Genomic DNA, 23,794 nt, shown 5'->3' with positions numbered 1-23,794 from the left:
CTTCTGTAAATCATTATTAATCCCAGAAACTAACAGAAAATGAGTTATTATCTTAAAAGTATTTATTTTTAGAATGTTAACACATCGGTTGTAAAATAACACCAATGTACAATAATGTTACAACAAAACAAGTATATGACACAAGTGTTGTACAACAACACTTTGTGCAATATGTTCTGCTATTCTTTTAGTTTATGACTACTACTGGCTGCTACTCCTAGTTAGTCCACCCATTACTGTAACCCTTCATTTATTTTATAAATACTGCTGGAACACTAGGGTCCTTCTATGTCTTGTATCTTCTTAATATGTAAAGTAACGTTTGACTAAATAAATAAAGACGGGTGAAAAGAGCAATATTTCTCTCTTGTGAAGTCGATGTATAATTTAGGAATTCAATGTACTTTCTTGGGACCATTGCCTTTATAGAGCTCTACAGGTATTCAATTTGTACAATTAGTATTTCAAGTTAGACTCCCTAAACTCAAACTGTCCAAGCTTGTGTCCCTAATTTGTGCTTTGTTTTACCATTGCTTCTCATATGTATTTGGTTTACGCGTGACAACAATGTCAAGTAGTTCTCATATCAATTATACTTTGTTATCTAATGTGAAAATTCAAGAGAACACATTTTTTTATATCACTCTTGAACTTCTAAGCTTGCAAAAAACCTGTAAAAGTATCCTGCACTGTATATTTACTTAAAGCCCTCTTTTTCTCCAGCACTACCTTGTTCTTGTGGCTGATCCGTGTAGGGACGGGATCCTTCCCTCTCTCATCCAAAACTGTGGAAAAATACACCAATAACTCAATTCCAGACAAATACAGGGGGCCAATTCAGAAGAAATTACTTTCCAGAGAGAATGGGAAAAATGTAATAATCCTGCAAAACAGTCTGCCCTTCTGAACAGGTGGAGAGACGGCGTCCTTGTGAACTAATAGAGAGATGTCTGGATTTTTTACCACATGGGAAACTGTTCAATATTACATAAGGGTCTCCGATTTCTCTAATACATAAAACAGTCCCAGACACAGGACCTTGCATCATCTGAGCTGGAGATATTCGACAATGTATAATATAACAAGGCTAGTTTCATACAGCATGACACAGATAACAATAAATACTCAGTAACACCTGTAAGTTTTAACAATAAAATAAATGTCTGATCTCTGTTGGTTTCTATTCTGTTGTCTCTGGAGCCCCGGTATCTCTCAGGTGAAAACTATTTAACAGTAACCCTTGAGTTTTCTGTTATTATTGTCTAGTAAGACGAGTCTCACACCACTACCCACACATCTTAAACAATCTTGCTTAAATAATTGGTTTTAGACATAAATCAATGTAAAATGTGACTTCTTCAAATCGCTTGTTTTGTCTGACAAACACTCCAACATACAAAGATATTCAGTTTCCTATCAGATAACACAAAACAATGCAGCAAATCTTCACAATTGAGAGCCTGAAATGCTTGCCCGTTTTAGCTTGACTGGATATTTAATTGATTTATTAGTCAACTACCAATTTATATTGTAGATAAATGTTGATTATTTTCTGTCATATGACAATTTGTTCAGTCTCTAATTCCAAGATTGTTTAGCCTAGTGCTGAGACTTTATGTATGACAAATGGTTTAATAATTTTGTTTCCTCTTATATCATTACCACTTACTTACCAATCATATTTTATGTTAGAATTGAATCCCATAAGTTCGTTTTTATAATTTACGAAGAAAAGAGCGGAGGCAAAGCATTTTTGAAATACAATGAGAATTTATTCAAACGGTGCAAAAAAAATGAATAATTAAAATAATAATAATAACCTAACATAAAATCTGATGTTCTTTCTATCCAGATTGCACTGTCACACAGCCTTAGGGCTCTCCTCTTAAAAAAACAAAAAAACATCAAAACAATAAAAAATAAAAACAGATCAAAATACCAGGACAACTGAAAGTTAAAATAATGCACAAATTTGGTAAAATGGATTTCCATTTACATGCAACAGTTCCAGTCCCATGCAACTCGAAGTATTCCATGTTAATGTCACTGATGATGGATATTCTGTTCACACAGAAAATACAGTGTTGTACAATATATAAAAATATATCCGGTCAGTTGTGTTGCAAAACTAATTCTGAGCCATTTCTCTTCTGGTTGGGAGCAAACGAGCCGGGTCAACAAGAACGCTGCTGTCATGTTTTAGCATAGCACGAATTGGTGGCTGTAGAAAAAAGTAAACAAATGTACAAATCAAAAAAGCAACAAACAAATAAAAGCCAGACTGCTAGACAATTAGCCACGTGAGAAAGAACATCCTAAAGTGTCGCAACTAAACATTCCACAAGGAAACCTATAAAAAAATCTCACTATAAATATATATTCTCAAATGTTGTTTTGTTAGGTCTGCATTGAGGAAATTAGTTTGCAATGAAAAAGCCTCGATAAATCAAGAGGCTCCTCTTTAAGTCGCCTTCGACAGCCAAAATGTCACTTTCTGTCAAACACCAAATGCAGTCTCTAACAAGCTTATCATCCATACCTGTTTCAGTATCCAACAATATACATTCTTACCCTTTTAAAAACACTGTAAAACTTTGGGCTTACAAAAATAACTTGGAACATATTTATACAACCTCTCATTGTTTTTCTTAAATACAAAAAAGTGTGTGTAGCCTGTAGAGTCTGATGTCTTACATGTTTCTGAGGCATCTGTTTCATTGCGAAAAATAAAAATGGTTTTGTAAGCTCACTATTACTTTGGAGGGAGGGAAAGAGAGTATGCACACTGAGACATTTTTAAAAACAGGCATCACCTGAACACTTGATGGGTCTGAATTAAAAATGCTAGTGCACGGACACATGTCAACACACATAAACACATCAAATGCACATGTTTTTTTGGGGGAATAGCATTTTTTAAGCGTTTTATTGTCATGAAAACTCAAGTGTTTCTTTTAATGCACAGCAAAAAAACTCCCTTCTTCTTTGAACAGTTTTAGCAACATAGAAGAAATTGTAATATAGTGTTACATAGTGTTAAATGAACACTACTGAACATGTTTTCTAGTATTTTGGTTATGTTTGTTTATAGTTTAGGTAGCTAGAGTAAGCTACAAAACACTAAGTAAAGAGGAAACCAAAACAAGAGTGCCCTCAGCTGGGCAAGGCAGTGAATTGCATACTAAATTGTGCTTTTCTAGACTTGATGCCAAAGAACAGATTCAATCAACAAGAGTCTGAAAACTGCCTGAAAAGAAAGTCCTCACCATGGCTTTTACAGTATAGGGGAATAATCACAAGAATTAAAGTAGTCATTTTGACATTATTACAACTAAAACAGCCTTCAATGTGTAAGTAATAAGGAAGACAAAACATCAGCCGGTAGTTGATATGCCTAACTGAAAAAGATAATGGCATTATCTCAAAAGCTAGAACACGTTTACAAAATTATTATTATTTTTTTTTTTTTGGGCAGTATTAGTAAAGACTGCAGGCAAAAAGCAAGCAGTGGATACGCAAGGTTTGTGTTGCACAACGTACAAACAGGATCGATGCCACGAGGACAAATGCTGAAAAAGGCAACTAGGAAACTGAGTTAGAAGGTGACGCTGGCACCAAAATGCTGTAGCTCTATCGTAACTGAATCCGAAACCCTCCTGGCCTGCGCCCCTGAATCCCCGTGAACAGAGGTGGCAGTGTCTGCAGAGATGGACAAAAGGTCAAACAGTCGGGCCACTTCAAAAACAGTAAAAAGTTTTGTATCTATGGACATCAGGAAAGTGCTTGAATTTGTGCAAAAAGACAATACGCGACTGGATTTGGCGGGACGAATGCCAGAAATGAAGAAACTGCCTTCAGTAGAACGTCAGAATTTGCAGTGCGGTGACCAAACCAATCAGCGTTAAGATGTCCTATTAGAACGGACAGCATGAATGTATGACCTTTTGTGTGATCAGGAAATAGAAACGTGTTTCACATTTCTCAAACACCAGAGCACTGGCACTTCAAAAGCTGAAATGCCAGTGCTCATAACTTATTACCATAATGTGTCAATACAATGTGCATGTTATTGGGTATCAACATCCAACAATAGTACATGAGTACCTTTGCGTCATGCAAACAGAAACCAGAGACAATTGTCACAACTGCAGACATTTTCACGGCTTCGGAGCAAGGTTACGTCACTTGCTTAAGAAGGTTCATTTGCTTGAAATCCAAAAATGTGTTTCATTTCAATATTTTAACTTTTTAACGGCAGGGCTGGACAATATAAAGAAAGTATAATTGTCTGTATTATCTCCTTCTCAGGGGTTGACTGTGCCCGATTACAATTTCCAAATTCCAAGACGATATCTATTTCCATATCACGATATCGATATAATATCCATATACTCCCCAGCCCCATTAGCGGCATGTGACGGTTATCTTCAAAACTATTGTGCTGAATGTGACATTTTGACTTTTGTAGTGTTTTTGTAGACTTTTTGTGGGTGTATTATTGCATGCCTGTGCTGGCAACAATAAGCAAATACTTCAACGGCAACTATTGCCACAGAATGAGGAAGACCCAAGGCAGAAAGAGAAACATTGTAACACACTTATGAAATACTCTGGATCAGGCTCTGGGAGCAGTATCTTACCGTAGTGCTATGTTGATGTCGTCTACCTTCAACCATGCCTAGTTAATATTGTAACCAATTGCATCGAAACTTCAATCAGTTTTTAACCTAATTTAAAGTATTATGTATAGTGTTTTGCCAAAAGGTTGACAGTGGGAGAGCAAGTGTCTTTAATGCATGGACATTCCTGTGTTTGCATTCTGAAACATTAGCACCACAGCTGCCCACAGAGCGCTTCAGCATTAGCATTGCACAGTACTTAAAATGTGCATTATGCAAATGGAGATTGAGGAAAAAGCAAATCGACAAGGATTCATTCTGCTGTTTCCCGAGGTACATATGACGCAAGCATCCAGTAACAGTAGTATAACACTGAAATCATCACAGACAGATGTGACTTCAAAATGCTCAAACATCCCTTAATTAACCAATCCAAACATTATTACATATCACAAAATGGAGAGGAGATACTCGTGCCTTTTCTGTTTGTGCTTGCATCTCTGTGTGTATAGTAGTGTGAGTCTGACTTAGTGTATGTGTGTGCATGAACTGTATCTGTGTGTTGAGTGTTATGCACGGTGCCTGCCATATACATTCTCTCCACTAGGAGGAGACAGTAGCAAGGCGTTAAACTGATAAAGGAGGAGAGCCTGCAGCTCACATACACACAAACACACACACATACGCGCGCACACACACACAACGCCTGCATAAGAGCCACAGCAAAATGTAACAGAAGTGCAGTTAATGTATTCTACGGTCTAACATGTGACCCCAGCAGCTAGAATCCACCCTGTTTATTCTGAAGTCGTGCCGACTGTATGCCACTTTCTGAGGGCGTCTATTCCAACAGGAAGTGACACAGCTATAAAAAAAAAAAAGGAGGGAGCTGGTTGTGCCTTTCTCTTGTCCACGCAGAGGCCGATCCGCCCCAGCCATTATTTCTTCTTTTAATTTAAACTGAAAAGGCCACTCATCAAATTCAAGCCATAGCAACGGCCCGTCAGAACCTGTGGATGGCAGCTTCGGGCTCCCTCTTCTTCTGCTCCTCCCTGTAGCAGTAGGAGCAGTAGTTGCCCGTCTCGGGGTGTCCGTAGTAGGTGCAGCTGGCTGTCCGGCAGCGGCTGGACTGCAGGCCGGCCAGACCCCCGGCGCTGCCCAGGGAGTAGTGTCTGACGGGGGGTTGCCCACCCCGTGAGTCTAAGTTGGAGCGCATGTCCCGGAAGCCGTTGGTGTAACTCCCCCCAGCGGGCTCAGACCCGGGGTAATCCGGTGGATCAAACTCAGGGGGATACGAGGGTGTGAGGCGGGAGGGACTCAGGGAGGCGGGGCCTTGAGAGTTATTGAACTGGGGATGGGAGGGGGCCTGTGTTGCAGGACAGTGCCGGGGGAGGGTGGCGTAAGAGGGTAGGCCAGGGTAGGAGGTTGCAGGGGAGCCACCAGCTAGTTGGCGCCTAGCGTCCATGTAGTCGTGCATATTAAGGTGCTGGGTGAGGGGCGCTGCGGCAGGGGGCTGATCTATGAAGGAGGGCCGGGGGATGGGCACAACACCAGAGTACATAGAGGAGGTCAAAGGAGAGGCTTTGAGAGCGTTAAAGGTAGGTGACGAGTTCTCCGACAGCTCCTCTTTGGCCTCATAAGGCCGGTACGTTAGATCTGTTCCGACAACCGTCTCCTTCTTAGGGGGCTGGACGCCATTGGTGACGCCCTTCCTCTCTGTGTCACGCCGCTGTTGTTCTTGCTCGGCCCGAAAGCGCTCCTCTGCATCTGCAAGGTACCGCTGGATCATCTCCTCCTGGAAGGGCTGCCGGTTGCTGGTCGTGAGGAGGCTGGCGAAGATGAGTTTCCTCTCGCCCTGCATGGCGGCCCGCAGGATGCCCAGGCTGACCTTGACATCAGCGCTGTATTTGTACTGTTCGCCCTCAGTACTGCTCCCTCCGCTGCTGCTCATACTGCTTCCTGTTCCGTTGAGACGCTCGCTACCTGAGGAGGGGGAGCCTTTCCCAGAATCCTCTGAGACATGGGCTGAAGGCGAGCTATCCTTGCTGCCCTTCCTCCCCCTAAACGAGCCCTTCTTCTTCTCCACAGCGTCCTGCTTGGCGCCTCCAGCTCCGGCGTTCTTTCCCGTCATCAGACCGCCCACGTTCTTTTTTAACTTGCTGCCCAGGCTTTTTCCAAAACTGCCAAGCTTATTGGCCACAGAGTCTGCCCTTTTCTTGTCTTTGTCTTTGTCCTTGTCCTTGTCTTTGTCCTTCTTGGATTTGTCCTTCCCCACTGTTCCTGTCCCACTGCTGGAGGAACTTGATGAGGAAGAGGAGCTGTTCTTGGCCAAGGTCCCTCCTCCATTGACCGTTGATGCTGTGGTTGTGTCACCGTTGCCGTTGGAGCTGCTGCTGACTGACTCCTTGTCTGACTCTCCTGAGTCCGGAGGCGTTCGGGCGTCCTCACCTGCTGATGCTGTGGGAGACTCGGGCTGGGCCAGAGGGGCTTGCTGCAAGTAAACAAAGCAGAAAACACAAGCTAGTGAGAAATACTGCATCAAAATGTACATCAGGCCATAATCTGCTGACCAAATCTCAATGGTTAAAATATGTGTATAACAAATCCCCCCCAAAAAACCCTAGCAGTCCAGGCACAAGCCCGAAAACAATGATTCATAGACCTGTTTGTTTGCAGACCCATGCAAAGGACTCACTTTCCAAATGTCTTTCCATATCTACAAACATGCTAAGGAAGCTCTAAAATAAACACTGCTGCATTTGGAAAAGGCATAACCTACATGATGACGCACTGCTCTGAAACACGAAGCAGTTACAGAACCTTCCAGCAACAATGGCCACCACACAGCTATCCTCTGGTAGCATTTCCAATCAGAACAATCCTCTTAAATTATAGTTTATTACAGGCTCGCTGCAGCTTAACCATGAAACTGCTATTAACGTGTTCTTTCAAGCATGTGGCCCACAAGAGGAGCTTTGTCACGGCGTCTCATGGCATGACTTAATGACCTGAATGGCCCAGTGTACTTTGTTTTCACAAACGCTGTGAACAGCAGTCAGGGGACAGCTGGTCTGATGGAAAAGGAAAATATATTGCCTCTTGTTTATAATGAGTAGGGAAATGAACACTAACCACAAGCGGCTACCAGCAGCTTTGGCGTCTGTTTGATAATGACATTACGAGTTGTGGTTTCCTTTTACTTTCAAAACTCAATTTGGATGGTAAGATACTGAATTAGTCTGGAATCCTCCACCAGCCTTCTTGGATAGTTCAAATATAATTCACTTGTCTTTATTATCTCTGATTTATCTGGACTGCCATGGCAAAATAAGTTTAAGCAAAACAAGTTTGTCCAATTAAAGTTGTGGTAACATCTGATGGCTGACAGTTTTATAAGCCTCCATGCTGTCGAGGAGTTAACATCACTCAGGATGGATGTGGTGATTGTTGCCACTCAATATCTCAGAGGGATTGCTAAGCTATGATTTAATAGTTGGACGTGTGCGCTCTCCAATGACGACAAAGTTGAAATACCATTTACTTTCAACCAAAAACCTGCGTGTGTATGGCAACACATTCAAAAACGGTTTTCCCATAACAGCCCCAAATCACTCACACCTGTACCGCTGAGGTCACTTTAATACCCCGTTGCACCATTACGCCATCCAGTGTTCAAAATAATAACAAAACCATATTATTGGCTGCAACAATGGATGTGTGGCCTCTCATGTTTACCTCACAGGGAAGGGGCAGCCAGGTGACCGTCATGTACGTGTGCAACATCTGGAGCTTGGCCTCCAAAGAAAGAGCCACACTGGGAGAAAGAGGGTGAGAAAAACAAAACAGTGAGAGGAGACCCGCTTTCTCTTCAAGAGCTCAAGTGTTGTCACTATGGAAATGTAATTATGTTGATGTTTAGGAAGTAAATTATGCCCTTATATTATGTTCTTTCTGTCTGACAGAACATGAATATGCAGCAAGCAATAGAAACATCAACATGACTTACAAGACATCAATGCAGCTTAACTATTAAAATATCATACTGTGAATGTACGCAGAGAAGCTTACTCCATTAAAAATAAATAAAACCAATCCTTCTAATACAAATGTGAAGATTGTATAGAAGTAGGTAATTCCAGTTATTCCATAAAAGGTGCTGGTGTTCATACAGTATGTGTCCACCGGGGGTCACAGTGTCCTAAAAAGATTAGCAGGCCCGACGCTGGATACGGTATAGATTCAAAGCTTGCATACAGGTTACGTGACACCACGCTGTTCAGAACAGAAGGCTACTGTTCATGGTGAAAAACGTTTTTACCAACAAAAAAAAATAGAGAAAAGTGGACAAATGTACTAGTTCCTATTTCTTAGCAGAGTTCAAATCGAAGCCAGTGTGCTTGGTGTGAGCACATCCCCTTTTTAGCGCTCAATGAACATAATATTTAGTCATGTACCGGAGTCAACACAGTAACTGAGAACAGAGGAGAAGATAAGTAAACAGTTGGCCGGTTTGAGAACACAGCCGTCAGGTGTGTCTCGAGATCAGCTACCAACTCAGGCTGTTCATAATCTGTTTGGTAAGTGGTTGTTCATCAGATGTAAACCTTCAGATGTAGTTCTTTACACTATAAGAAGGGAACGATTTCAAGGTGTGGTTATTTAAAGGTCATTATGTAATGGTGTTACTGGGCTGGCCTACTTGAGATGCCCAGAGTGCTATATGCTATACAGAGTGTGGCACATTATCTCAAATTGAGTTTGACAGCCCTGTTGAAGATTGTCTTTCTGTAGACCAGTAATAAAAACGCATTGATTTGCGTGCTGCTGCTTAACAACAACAACAACAACTGTTAAAGTGGCTCTGAATGCTACGGTTAATAGCACTTAAGGCATCTTGCTGTTGTGCATCATGCCCTGCACTAGCCAATGACCTTTTACAAACAATATAAACAGACACTTTCATAATGTCATCTCTGTCCGCCATCCGGTCTGAGTAAGACATCCACAGTCATCCGTGACGTAAATACGACGGATGGTTATTTTTACCGAGCTGCTATTTTTGCGCTCCTTCCCCGCTCCATTCATAGAAGGTATTTAGAGCTAATCTAATTGTCACTGGCACCAAGTGTCTCTAATCCGAAGTCAGGGGTCAATCCCTACACACTGACACTGTGCTGAAGGGACAGCTGTCACTAAAGACGTACACATTTGTGATTCTTAAGAGCACGTCTGACAGATTCCTTGGTAAATATGTAAGATGTTTTGGAGAACATACCTTGCCAGCATCACGTTGTCTGTGTCATCCTTGCCCCACTCCCAATCTTTCCCAGGATCCACAGCGAAGTGCAGAGGCAGCATTTTGTGCTCCGAGTCAGTGAGAGGGATCACAACTGCTGATAGAGAGGGGGGGGGGAGTATTCTTAGCAAAACAGATCAAACGTTTAAATCCAGCACTGCCATGTCTGCAGACAGAAATACTTCTGAGAGCAATCAATTCGTTCACTTTCTGTTTGAACATTCAGTCTGGAATGTCTGACCAATGTTGCCTTTGGATGGTCCAAGGTGATATTTTTAGACTGGTAAACAATACAACGTCTGGGCTATGTCCTGAAATTGAAGGATAAAGTTCATCTGTGCACCACACTTATTCAGTGCTCTCCAAAATCGAACTCTTGTAGGGTGAGAGGAAAAGAAAATAGCATTATATTAGCATTAGCTGCATTAGCAAAAGAAAATAGACTGACAGTTATTCAAAGCATATTGTATCCAAATCAAAGTAGTACTTTAACTACAAATCTGTGACTTAGGTGGTGGAACTGGCATCTAAATATTCTTAAACCTTAACTCAGGGAGGTGGTCATTTGCTTGTGTGGTGTGTGGTGTGTGTGGATATACTCAAAAGTAAAATGGCCATTAGTCACCATTCTTAAATAAACTACTAAAGACAAAAAGAATGACTCATCAAGCAAAGGCAACAAGCTGTAAAGTGGGTGCTAGTACCGTCAGAAAACTGTAAACCCCTACACATATTTATTTACAGATGAAAATAACTGTACTTTTATTGATGTTAAATTGTATCTCTGTAATCTCTCTGTGATGAATTTCAACTGCTTCCTACGAGGCAGTATGAAAAGTGAACACATGGATGATAATCAAGATGAACGATGCTGACCTTTACTTTGATCTTTGGAGCCGTCCCTCTGCTCCATGGAGACGAGGGCAGAGAAATGCGCCTGGTCGTATGCCAGGACGAGGGGCGAGCGGTGGCACTTGGCAGCTGGCACCTCCAGCGGTAGGTAGATGCCTCCAAACGGGATTGGGGCAAAGGCTAGGGAAGAGAAACAAGGACATTAAACAGCAGAAAAGGGCGACCGCAAGACTGTTTGAGCTAAAAATAATAATGAGTTTTCACCTCTATCAATAAATTAAATCACTATTTCACGAGTTGGAGGTTTAGTTATATCTGATTCCAACTGTCACCTCATTATGAGAGCTGCATTAATGTTATAACAAGACTGTTGTCACCTCTAGTATCATAACATCATTAATGTGTCTCAACAGTGCAAAGGGAATTAACAGACTATTAACTAATAAAGCTGTACCTCAGCTCCAGTTGGATTTTTATATTTATATATTGTATTTTATTTGACTGAAATGGGTCGTATAATATCTGGCATTAGTTCGTATTGTTTGTTTGTTTTCCCATGCTTCAGATACCAGATGGATTGTGCTTTTCTTATTAGGATAACTCAGGCAAATAGTAGGAAACTGATATGCAAATTCTGCATATGAGGCCTTGGGCATATTTACCCTCTCCTCCAGAGTCCCTCAGCATGGTGTCAGCCACCACCACTATGGGTCGTCTGAGGACGTGGGCCAGGACGAAGACGTGAAACTCCTCCAAACTCTCGTACACCGGTTCATCTGAGGACTCCGCCCTGAGGACAACAACATGGCATTAGGTCAACAGAACCACCATGTGTTCCACTGTTGCAAACCAACAAATACTTGGATGGATTGGTTTTCCTTGACTTAATACAAAAAAAGTGAATTGTTGACTTTTTGTTGTGCCACATTCATAAACATATGAAAGTGAAACCGCATTAAGAGTTTCAACTGTGGAGCCCGGACAGTGTATCTAACCCTTTGAACTTATATTGTTACAATAAATAGCAGATTGACTAAAAATGAGGGGCAGTCACTCAGTTCAGAGTGAGAGCGCAGTTGTTTGTTCATGAATAAAAACATGAGTGTGACTAAGTGTGCGTCAGGTTAACAGGCCCTGCATTGTCTGAGCCAGGCCTCACCCGTTGGTGCCGTTGGTGCTGTAGTGTATTCTCGGCTCACTGGAGGCCAGCTTCAACAGTTCATTCCACTCTTTCTGCCACTCGTCCTCCGTGTATACCAGACCAGACTGAGGAGGAAGGAAGGACACACACACACACACACACACACACACACACACACACACACACACACACACACACACACACACACACACACACACACACACACACACACACACACACACACACACACACACACACACACACACACACACACACACACACACACACACACACACACACACACACCACACACACACACACACACACACACACACACACACACACACACACACACACACACACACACACACACACACACACACACACACACACACACACATTTAGAGAGGGAGTGTCAAATGTCACAAATGCATGCATTGACGTTATGGCGTCTTACCACAAGGTTACATGCTAACAATTGAGGAAAGCATTTTCAATCCTCGCTGTATCACTCACACAGTAGCAACAGAATCTCCATTTAAGGAAAGAAGGAAATCAATAACTTTCACAGTTTCACCCAATATTTTAATTCGGTAGCATTTTACACTCTATGGCTTTGTTTTGATTATAAATCCTGCACTCCTAACAGCACAGTCATGGCCATAAGACAGGAAAACATAGACATTTATTTTGTGCATTTATAATACCAGGAAGAAAATAAGTAAGTTAGGAAGTATGGAAGTTTAATTTGTGACCTTTTTTCTCTTTTTTGTGTGCAAAAAACTGAATAAAAACATCTTTATTCAACTTTCTTCAAAGAACCCACAAGTATGTTCAATATTGGGAGAAAATAGGGGCTCAGAATGCTATTTGATATTGATCTATTTACATTTGTATAACCTCTAACTATAAGCTCTCTTGTCCTCTCCTCTGCTTTGTGTAAACAGCCTGAAGTTCAGTTGCAGTTTCACTGAATTTTTGTTAAATGACTGTCTGTCTCAGCCGAGTCATTCATGGCTCCCAGTTGCGCTGAGGAACGCAGCATATCATGTTTTTCAAAGGATGTGGGTACAGTTTAAATGAAACATGTAGAACACAGTGGCTGTTTCTCAATCTCGAGGATACTGACTTCCAAGCCAATATTTCAAGGATGCTACGTCATCAAGCGGCGCAGCAGGACCGTTCAAATGTCCAGCATACTTGGACACTGGATGCTGCACTAGGTCAGAAACCAGAGGAGACTGTGAAGTCCACCGTAGACGGACAACTTTTGGACAAAATGTCCTCTCCATTAAAGGCAGCACTTTGTGGAATAGCCTCCCAACTAAGATACGGATTGTCCCACTCTCAATAGTTTTAAAGGTCAACTCAAAGAATGGTTGAGCAACAAACAGATGTCTAATCACCGCTAAATGCACTTTAACACAAGGGTCCTCTTGCACTTTATGTAGCTCTTTTATCTTATCTTTTCCCACACCGCTGCTCTGCTCACTTCACTGGCTTCTGGTAACTGCTAGAATCCACTTCAAGACAATGGTACTTCCGTACCATGCTGTGAATGGATCTGGCCCTTCCTACATCCAGGACATGGTTAAACCGTACACCCCAGCACGTGCACTCCGCTCTGCATCAGCCAAGCGGCTCGCTGCACCCTCGCTGCGAAGGGGACCCAAGTTCCCATCAGCAAAAACACGTGGGTTTGCTATCCTGGCTCCAAAATGGTGGAATGAGCTCCCCATTGACATCAGGACGGCAGAAAGCTTACACACCTTCCGGCGCAGACTGAAAACTCATCTCTTTCGACTCCACCTCGAGCGATAGAACTACTAACAAATAACTGCTAACAGAGCACTTATATACTAATAAAGGACTGGCTTATCTAAAGCCAGTTGAGTAGCACTTGAAATGTTTTTGCTCTGATGTACTTATATGATTCTGTTTTCAAGTTTGTGTCTTGTTGGTCGAATGCACTTATTGTAAGTCGCTTTGGATAAAAGCGTCAGCTAAATGCAATGTAATGTAATCTTGCACTTTATATATCATAGCTGCTACAATGTACTGCCATGTGGTAAATACTTGTATGCTGCTCATGCTCTTCCTGCATATCATGTATTTATTGTTGATATATATATAAATGTCATGTTCTTATATGTTGTATGTGACGGGACTACGGATGGAAATTATCTCAAAGCTCAAATCCGGCTCATTTACACTTGAAAGCATTATTTTTGTTTTAAAGTGTTCATCAACTGTTCCGGTTCAAATAAACGATTAGATGAAATGGATGAAATAAAACTACTTTGAGATCTGGTTAGTTTCCCTGACAGAGGCGCTCGTCACACACAATTGAATTTGTATGGGTTGTGGGGTTCAGAGGCTTAACATTCTCTTCATATATAAATGTCCTAATTGACCTAAGCAGAATATTCAGACGAGAAAGCGTCCCAGCACAGCCACAGTCCTCTACCGCTCGCCACAGTGCAGCTCCACTGGAGCAAGATTTGGTTTAAGTGATTTTCTTAAAGACACCTCTGTGGTAACTGTTGAAGAACATCAAGCAGTGATTCGTCTGGCATCTCCTCTGTGGGTGTCTGCACGCTGCCTGCAACCACTTTACAAAACATACTCAGTGTGCTGCTACGCTGTCAGAGGGAGGAGAGGTATTTGGTTCTGTTAGAAAAAAGGTTCTAAAAATCTTTGTTTTGCCTTTGCAAAGTGTTGAAGTAAACTCTCTCATGGGTTCTGATAAAGAGTATCAATACAAGGTGGAGATACCAGCACTTACAGATAATAAAGTCAAACAGTAGGGTTATGATAACACAACCTTAAAACCACAGTGTCAAAAACGGATGTTAAATGGCTCATGAAAATAAGTAACATTGAACTGATATTACATTACATTACATGTTATTTGTTAGACGCTTTTATCCAAAGCGACTTACATACTCAATACTGTGGACAATCCCCACAGGAGCAATTTGGGGTGAAGTGTCTTGCCCAGGGACACAACGACATGCTGACTGCAGTGGGGTTTGAACCTGTGACCCCCTGATCCCAACACCAACGCTCTATCCACTGTGCCACACGCCTCCCTATATTACCCTTCTAAGAGTGAGAAGTTGTTGACCAAGAGAAGACAATCCATTTGAAGTATATGGAAATGGTTTTAACATTTGAATGCTGATTGTAGTGCAAATCTTTAAATGTTTGGTTGTTACAGCGGTTGGTGGCTACTTTATGAGGTACACCTGTACAATCAATGCAGTCCAATACAACTGTTCTGCAATAAAGTATTTATGAGATATTTGTGTATATTTCATTGAGGTCATATTTATTTGCAGTTTTTTTTAACTGGACTGGATTACGTTAGGAGTTGTCCTCTGTCATTGATTTTAAAATGTATACTAGAAAAAAAGCCTCTCAATATAATGTAACACAGTACAAACCCACTACTAACCATCACCTCAACAACAGACATAACTGAATTCACGCATTTCCAAAAAAAACGTAATACTAGAAACTTTGTAGAGGTAGTGTAGGGAATAAAGTGGTTGCATAGCTTTCTGATTAATGTTACAGTCATGCTAAAGCACAACCTCTGATGGATATAACACGCATTTCTTCATAGGCCTGATGGTCAAAACATATTATCTACAGCTATAAATACTTGCATACTGCTACAGAATTACTGACTTCATGCAACTAGTACACCAAATGACCCAGTATTCTGTCCTCAATCTAGGCTGTGGTTAGTATGCACAATTACTGGAAATCACTGAGATTTGAACAAAGTTTACAGCGACCTAATGCTGTCCTGCCTGTCTCCGTTATTGTTTCCATTGTTTTGGATCAGCTGGCATTACATGGAACACAGAAAACAAACGCACCATAGTGAGCTGTTGCCATGCAAGAGACTTCAGGCATTTAAAGGCCTTTACTTGTGCATTGTGTCTGCATATCGCATTCAAGTAAAACAGCTTTCCTGACTCCACCAGCTCCACGCTTTACACTAGCCCTGCCCTCATAAAGTCATCACAGAGTTTCAAACATGAGAAATGTTCCGCCTCTACAACAGACCTCTTTGTTCTGCTGGGTCTGCTGCCACCTCCACCTGCGCTTCAGTGCCTCTCGCTCCAACCCGTGATCCATCAGCGCATACAGGGACTTCCGCAGCATCAGGTCCCGGTCGTGAAAACCCCACATACCTGCACCAAAAACACAATCAAACAATCAAAATATTGTGTATAATGGTTTGGTTGCTTTTTTGGAATTGTACAGATCTAACTGTTGACAACTATTCTCCATTTAAAAGAGCAGAATTAATGAATAAACTGAGAAACAACAAATAGTTAAATAGTTAAAGTGGGTGCTGGTACCGTCAGAAAACTGTAAACCCCTACACATATTTGCAGATGAAAATAACTGAAGCACTTTTATTTATGTTAAATTGTATCCCTGTTAGTTCAAATGTGTTTTGCCTTCAAGTGGCAAAACAGAGCATTTCAAAATGACAACTTCGTCTTCAGATTTCTTCAGAGCCTACGACAAGCCACACATTTAGTGACTTTTTCAGACCATCAGCGAAAAGCAAGACATATTTTGAAATATGTTATATTGTTATTTATTCCCAAAAGTGGTCAGAGTAACCCCAGCACAGATCTTATCCCCCTTCCCTCGCTGCAATGGACACAACCAGGAAGCTTATTGCCATTAAATGCATGATGATGTCAATAATATGCAAATCGGGGTATGGCGTTATCGGACAAGTGTTTGATCTTTTTGAGCTAATGCTATTTACTTTCATACGAAAAGAGTGAGAAAAACACTGCACAGGTAGCACAGCATTTTGTTTCCCAAAGCTTTGTAAAGCACATCGAGGCTTCCTTTTCACAAGAGATTGTACCCGGTAGCAGACAGAATTACATATTGAAAGCGAGGTAGACAAATGTAACGCCGATGGTGACCAGCATTTTATAGCCATTACACTTTGCAATCAATATTTTTACATTGATAAGTTAGAGCAAATAATTACAAGATATTTTAACCTTTTTTGAAACACACATTAAGCACATTAATATTACATTCCCATCCACTACTGAGGAAAACAACAATGTCTTCAGAGATGCATTGGTTAGGATTAGAGCCGGGACTCGATTAAAAAAAGTAATCTAAATAATTAGAGGCTTTGTAATTAATTAATCGAAATTAATCGCATTTTTAATCAAATATACATATTTGATCTGAGAACAGTGAGAAGCAATTTTCACATGGATTTTACTCCAAGTGGTCTACAGTCCAAGTGCATGACATTAAGGATTTTGGGAGATGGCCCTGTCTAAGCTAATTTACAGATGGCCCTGAGCCCAATAGAGATTGCCCTGAAAAATGCACGCGGACGAAATGGCACGAAGGGTTTGGGGGGCCTCCAAAATTTTAGATTTTTGCAGGTCTTAGATGCTGTCTGGTGCATTCTCTAGACTGAATTATAAGATGAACCACCACAATATTATATTGTACAATTTCAATTTTATTCTTCATTTCACTTGTTTGTTTGTTCTTGTTTGTGTTTGCCCGCTTGCATGCCCTGCATAGCTATAAGAAATACTTAAGTTGTTGGTCAAAACACTTTCCATCTGATGAAGGCAAATGCCTTCCCAGATGGAAAAAAGTAGAAAACATTACATTCAGTTATAACTGCCAAAACAAACATTATTTACACTATTATGGCCCCTGTTAAAAATGTTTGTAATGTTATCTACTGTAAGTTGGTCGAACGAATGCCTCCTCATCCGGAAGCTGACCGAGCAGACCCGAGCAGCAGTCGAGAGGAGCCGAGCGCATCCGCGAAGCACACGTCAGAGTTCCCGTTAGCCGGCAAATCTAAATATCTTCGGTCAAAATAATTTCCCTTTAGAGCAATACCGCTTCAGTTGCGCCACTGTGACAGACAAGAAGAGTATGTGACAGACAAGAATAGTCAACTCTAATGTCTAACACTTCATGTGGAGAAAGAGATGTCCTGTATGGGTTTATTGTACGTTGATCTGTTGGTAATGCCTCGGGGTTCCGGTGGGCATGTAAACAAATGCATAATGCTGCGCTATACTTTGTGGCCTCATCCAGTTGCATAGCGACACTTATTGTGTAGTTGTCTTTTAATAAGCAGGTAGTCATATCATTAGCTAGAACTAGCTGGATCTGATCGATATGGACATAAACGCGAGTGAAGTCTAATCTGACGGGAGAGAGAGATCAGTTGCTGCTGACGAGTCGAGACTCGACACGCAGCTCTGCATAACCACATGCAGCGGTGAGCGGAACAAAACACACACTTCAGGTTAGAATATCACACGTAGCTATTTTAATTACCTCTCAAACTACCTAAACTAGTTATAGATATGTTTAGTTTTACTGTCGGGTCACTCATTACTGGATCCGCGAGCTGCATGATACTGGCATAATAGATTGCCCGATCGGGCAACCAGCAGGTGAGGCTTCATTGCCCGAGCTAAATACTAGATGGCCCCGGGCCATCGGGCAGTCCTTAATGTCGAGCCCTGAGTTGAGTGCAATCCAGGGAGTTGGTTATTTTCTCAGACGTGGACTTACTTATCCTGGCCCTGAAACCAGTCATCTGGTTGAGTGTGGGTTGGGTCAGGGTGTGGTTCCTTGCACTCGGAGTCGGGCTAACGTACACGCTAGCTGCTACATGCTTTGCATTTAGGTGATACTTTAGGCTTGATGTGCTGCGGTGATATGCAAATTCTTTTTTGCATAATTTGCACACAACCGTGCTCTTATCGACGCTTCCATCCGTCCGTTTTTTAAAACAAAATTTCCCATCCACGGGGCCGACCAAAGCGGTCTCATCAGCTTGTTCGTTCATGTTTGACTATTGTTCACCGTGGTTTGTTGTTGTTTGAAGTCCCATGCTGAAGTCATGAACGTTAGTTGGTGCTCCAGTATAATCGGTGCCCCTGAAACTCATCCAGTGAGAAACGTTCCGCTGTGCAAAATAAGTGCGATTAAAATGCGTTAATTATTTTAACGCGTTAATTTTTATGTAATTAATTAATCTTAATTAACGCGTTAAAGTCCCAGCCCTAGTTAGGATATTATTCATTTTCTGTGCTCGGGCTAATTGAATTACGAGGGCTAAGTGAACTACGAGGGCTAAGTGAACGTGCATTGCAACATTGTAAAATGCAATTAGTGCTTAAACCATCAATCAAGCTCCCTCAATGAATGCTAATGGAGTGTGAAACTGCGCTGTATTAGGGTCTTGTTTAAAAAGGTCTGTGATACTCACCGAGCGAGGCGGCGTGTAACAGGCAATTTCCATCTCCGCTTGTTGCCAGAGGCAGCAGATTCTGACAGTTTGAAACCACTTTGGTCCACCAGTTTAGTCGCCCTGCAGGCAAACAGGAAAAACTTAACCTTCTTGTTTTTAAAACAAATATGGCACAGTATAAATTTAAATACAATTGCTGTGGTACTTCCAGATGGAAAAAATGAAGAGGTTTGGATACTGTATTGAAACCAGATTTTCATGCTGGAAAAATGATATCACATAACTCTTTCATGTCAGCATTCATTCATTAAAACTTTGCTTTTCCTGTTGAAACAACGTCAAGTGTGAGATATTGAAATCTTAATTTATGTCAGTACATATTTGACAATATGATGTGTATCGACACGATTATCCAATATGTGCTAATATCGTTGAGTGTATTAACTATGTATCTACAGAAAATGCATGCTATGTCATGAAACAATAAAAACAGCCGTGTCATTCAACCAGCAAGCATTGCATACAAATCATACAAATGTCATATGAGGGTTGATGTTCATTTTATCTCACCAGCATGCTCCAAGGCCACCATCATGGACTGCTCGATGAGGTCCCTCTCGATGAAGCCCCGGAAGTCGTCCCGGTACACGGTGAGGTCTGGTAGTTGGAAAGTGCAGAGGGGCGTGTCCAGAAGCGGCTCGGCACTGCTCCCTCCAGTGCTCGAGACGTGAGAGCGCGCCAGGGACACGATGGTGGAACTGGCGTGGGAGATTCCCCTCGACAGACGCTTCTCAGTAGCAGCTAACACACAATGGCAGAGGGTGTAGAGAAAAGGTGGTAAATAAGAATATTAAAAAAAATATTAGTTACTCCTGATTATTAGTGTTGGGAAGTAACTTAATTAAAGAAGAAAATTAATATATGGATTATCCAGTATGTGTGCAGATGACACAAATGTAATAAAATTAGTTACAAATCAAAATGTTGGAAAAAACGAAAAGTTTATTTGATCTGTTGCTTTTTACCTTTTTTGGCTGTACACGCAGTTTTTAAAGAAAAAGCGTGTCAGCAAAGCAGTCAACAAATGTTTAGTGCAACACCATCAGGTGTTAGAACTTTTAAAGGAGCTACTTTATTCATTTGGCAGTATGTGCTAAAATCTTTCATTGTTGCTTTTAATTGGTTCTGCTCTTTAAAAATGCACCACCTCTTGTCTGCTAATTAAATCAATGTGAAGTGCTCTAAGCAAGGCAAGGCAGTTGGCCATGCTGTTGCACAAAAACTCACAAAGTGTTCCAATGTTTAACCATTACAAGTCAGAAAGTAACTTTTTAACATTGTGATGATTTTCTGAGCTTGCTTTTGTCGCGTTACACCAGCGTGCATCCTCCTTCAACATTCCTTACTGACCTCAGCACTTTAAAACTGGTTCTATTTTATTGTATTTACTTGCACTATTTTATCCGTTTTATTGTGTTGCACTGTAGGAGGAGCCTGTGACCTAAGATTTTCATCGACATAACTACAATGTAACGATGTACGTATGACAATAAAAGCCTTGAATCCTTAAATACTACTACTTAAAAGAAATCTCATTTGCCTCACCTTGCACCACCTCATCCTGGCGGTGGAGTATTGGCCGCCCTACCCTGGCCATCTCCTTTTCGGGTTGCAGATACGTCCTGTCCTCTGTGAATGAATACATCAGGTTCCCAGCATGCACCTGTCGTAGCTGTTCAAAGTCACTGAGGGCAGCAGTGAAATCCCAGTTCTTGCCTACAGACGGAAAGAGGGACAGGAAGAACATCTGTCAGCCACCAGCGTGATAACCTGAGTCTTGTTTCTGCGTCGAGCAAATGACACGTACCTAATGAGTTTAAATATTTACATCCGGCCAATGCGACCATAACCTGTCTTATCTTATGTAAAGGCCACCGGCACATTCCTTTGCTTGGGTAAATATCAGAATTTGGAGCACGCCTCGTCGGCTTGATGCCGTTCACTGCATTACATTTTTAACCCATTCTCCTATCTGCAACTGGTGGTGCTGCTAGGCAACAGGAGTGCTGATGACTCCAGATATACCTTGCGTCTGTTAGTGTACGATGCCCAATTAACAGTAACCAGCCAGAAGTACTGACTGAGACAGCGGTCAATTTGTTGACTGCTCTGAACATCACCAGCTGTCAGCTTCACACAACCCCCCCCCCTTCATTTTATAGTTGTGTAAGGAATGGAAGCAGCAGATACTAAATTAAAGTACAAAAACAAGAGGGGATCAAAGTGTATATTCATTTTACACAGTTGGCAAAGATAGAACTGATTTGAAAATATTTCCTCATTGAATATATGACTGTATAGATTTGGTCAAACTCCATTGAACACTCCAAGTTGTATTGTTATGAAGATTGTGCAACTTAAAATGTGTCAATAACATCAATGTATAGACTTAATGACATGGGACCCACTGCATCATTCTAAATATGTACTGAAGTTTCTATGTTTCATTCATAATGTTGATATTTCAATTCAAGTTTTTTATGTCCGATTACCAGGGTTAAACTTTTGGCTGCGTTGAATTGTCACTGACACGCATGACCCAAGCCTTTCCTATAACTTCAGATTAATAATTTCAAAAGTCAAATGTATCAAAAAACATAATTCACTGCAGCAGCTGCATCCATCTAACACCATAAATTACATTTATATAACCAAAATAACTAAACCCCCTAAAAGGGTAAGGACATCATAAAATACATTAAGAAAGCCTCTTAGAATGTAAAACAATGACATTCAGTACAGCCTTGAGGACATTTTAAAAAACTTTTCCAGATGTTCTTTGTTTTAAGACCAGTGGTATTTTGTTTTTGAATAATTAAATTCTTACCCTCGAGCAGATCTCTGGCCAATCCTGGTTCAGCTCCAGTGGAACGGACAAAGTCGGATAGGACTGCGTCCATATCCACGGTCATGTGATCATGAATTCACCAGGTTGCGGGTTGTATCAAAGCAGAAAAAAAAATAAACAAACACGGACTTCCTGGCGGGGCAGCAGGGGGAGGGGTGAGGGGGGATGCACTCCTCTGCCGTGTGCTATTCAATCTGCCACACCTGAGAAGAGAAATGAGATTACATTTAAATAACCTGCAGGTATTAACTCATCAAGAGTGAGTTTAAAATGGATGAAAGAGATGCAACAGTGAATGACAGACACACTGATATAAATGTTCAAATGCGAGCATGTTGTGACCTGGTTACTTTTGAACTTGACACCTTTTCAGTCATCCAAGGCAACAGCTGTGGCACACAAAGTGAACTGGGGCCTCATTTATAACGCCGTGCGTAGGATTCACGTGGGAAGGTTGCTTACGTAGTAGAAATCCAAAAATAAGTACAGAAATTTCCCGATATTTTCCGATTCACCAAACATTGCGCACCGGCGAGGAAAGTGCGTACAGCACTTCCTACGCCGGTTTCCCTTTATAAATCACAACCGACTCCAAATGCGGTGCAGCTTTTGCGGGCTTCACGTAACGCCCGTATTTGCCTATAAATAGTCAAGAAACGCCCATTCATTCATTTTGACTGACTGCATGAAGAAGATCGCAGGAAACAGCTAAAAAAGACATCTCACACCGTGTCAGATTTTGGTTATTTTGGGGAGATCGAGATAAATCATATTGTTTGGTAGATGCAGTTTGAACCAGAGTAGCAGCATGGAGGTCGGATCGTCACCAAAATAAATAAATGGCCCGAAAAAGGTTAATGACAAAATAAATACACATGACATAGCCTTCCTCAGGCAGTGTGTTTGTACCGGGGACAGGAGACACCCCCTTGATGAGAAACTGTAAGAAGTGAACGGGGAATCCCCTCGGTGTGGAGTCATGACGACTTGATCTGAATTATGTTTTTGTATTTGGTGGTTTGTGTTCCAGGCAAAACATTGCCTCAACTCGTTTATTTTCTTTCGAATTTATACTCGAGACCAAAGTGCATGATTGCAGTCTTCAGATATGAACTGTTGTATGTAAACAGACAAGATTTTCATTCTGCCAGAGAAACAGGTCATGAAGGGTCTGAGCAGAAGCACTTTAACCATGTGCATCATCCTTTTGGACCTGTCTGCTGCATTCGACACGGTGAATCATCAGATCCTCCTTCGCACTCTCCAAGAACTTGGAGTTTCAGGCTCTGCACTTTCCCTCATCACCTCATACCTCAAAGACCGCACCTACAGGGTTACATGGAGAGGGTCGGAGTCCGACTCTTGTCAATTAACTACAGGGGTCCCTCAGGGCTCTGTTCTTGGTCCCCTCCTCTTCTCTTTGTACACAAACTCGCTCGGATCTGTCATTAGCCCGCATGTTTTTCATACCACTGCTACGCTGACGACACCCAATTAATTCTGTCCTTTCCCCGCTCAGAGACCCAGGTCGTCACACGCATCTATGCTTGTCTAGCTGACATCTCTCAGTGGATGTCTGCTCACTACCTCAAGCTCAACCTTGACAAGACTGAACTGCTTTTCCTTCCGGGAAAATATTGTCCCACTCTTGACCTAACAATCAACATCGGCACCTCTGTTGTTTCCC

At 41.6% G+C, this 23,794-nt stretch overlaps 1 protein-coding gene across 2 annotated transcripts in view; it reads right to left on the bottom strand.

The window, feature by feature from the left end:
• Positions 1–1,750: 1,750 nt before the first annotated feature.
• The window catches only part of otud7b (OTU deubiquitinase 7B), a 48,815-nt gene continuing 26,771 nt past the window's right edge, over positions 1,751–23,794 (bottom strand). The window contains exons 2-12 of one of the 2 annotated variants that reach the window (XM_034101976.1): positions 22,087–22,310; positions 20,805–20,975; positions 19,770–20,000; positions 19,218–19,319; positions 15,986–16,113; positions 11,927–12,033; positions 11,430–11,557; positions 10,792–10,947; positions 9,895–10,012; positions 8,355–8,433; positions 1,751–7,110 (exon numbers count right to left, since the gene is read on the bottom strand). In XM_034101976.1, coding sequence (XP_033957867.1) covers positions 5,623–7,110; positions 8,355–8,433; positions 9,895–10,012; positions 10,792–10,947; positions 11,430–11,557; positions 11,927–12,033; positions 15,986–16,113; positions 19,218–19,319; positions 19,770–20,000; positions 20,805–20,975; positions 22,087–22,171 — 2,793 coding nt within the window. In that variant the 5' untranslated portion in view covers positions 22,172–22,310 and the 3' untranslated portion in view covers positions 1,751–5,622. The remainder of the gene's footprint in view (positions 7,111–8,354; positions 8,434–9,894; positions 10,013–10,791; positions 10,948–11,429; positions 11,558–11,926; positions 12,034–15,985; positions 16,114–19,217; positions 19,320–19,769; positions 20,001–20,804; positions 20,976–22,086; positions 22,311–23,794) is intronic. The other variant, XM_034101977.1, reaches the window with a different exon arrangement.

This window comes from Pseudochaenichthys georgianus, chromosome 16 (genome assembly GCF_902827115.2).
Source record: "Pseudochaenichthys georgianus chromosome 16, fPseGeo1.2, whole genome shotgun sequence".
NCBI classification, from domain to species: domain Eukaryota; kingdom Metazoa; phylum Chordata; class Actinopteri; order Perciformes; family Channichthyidae; genus Pseudochaenichthys; species Pseudochaenichthys georgianus.
Note: the sequence above shows the minus strand (reverse complement) of the source record. Positions and strands in the feature narration are given on the sequence as shown.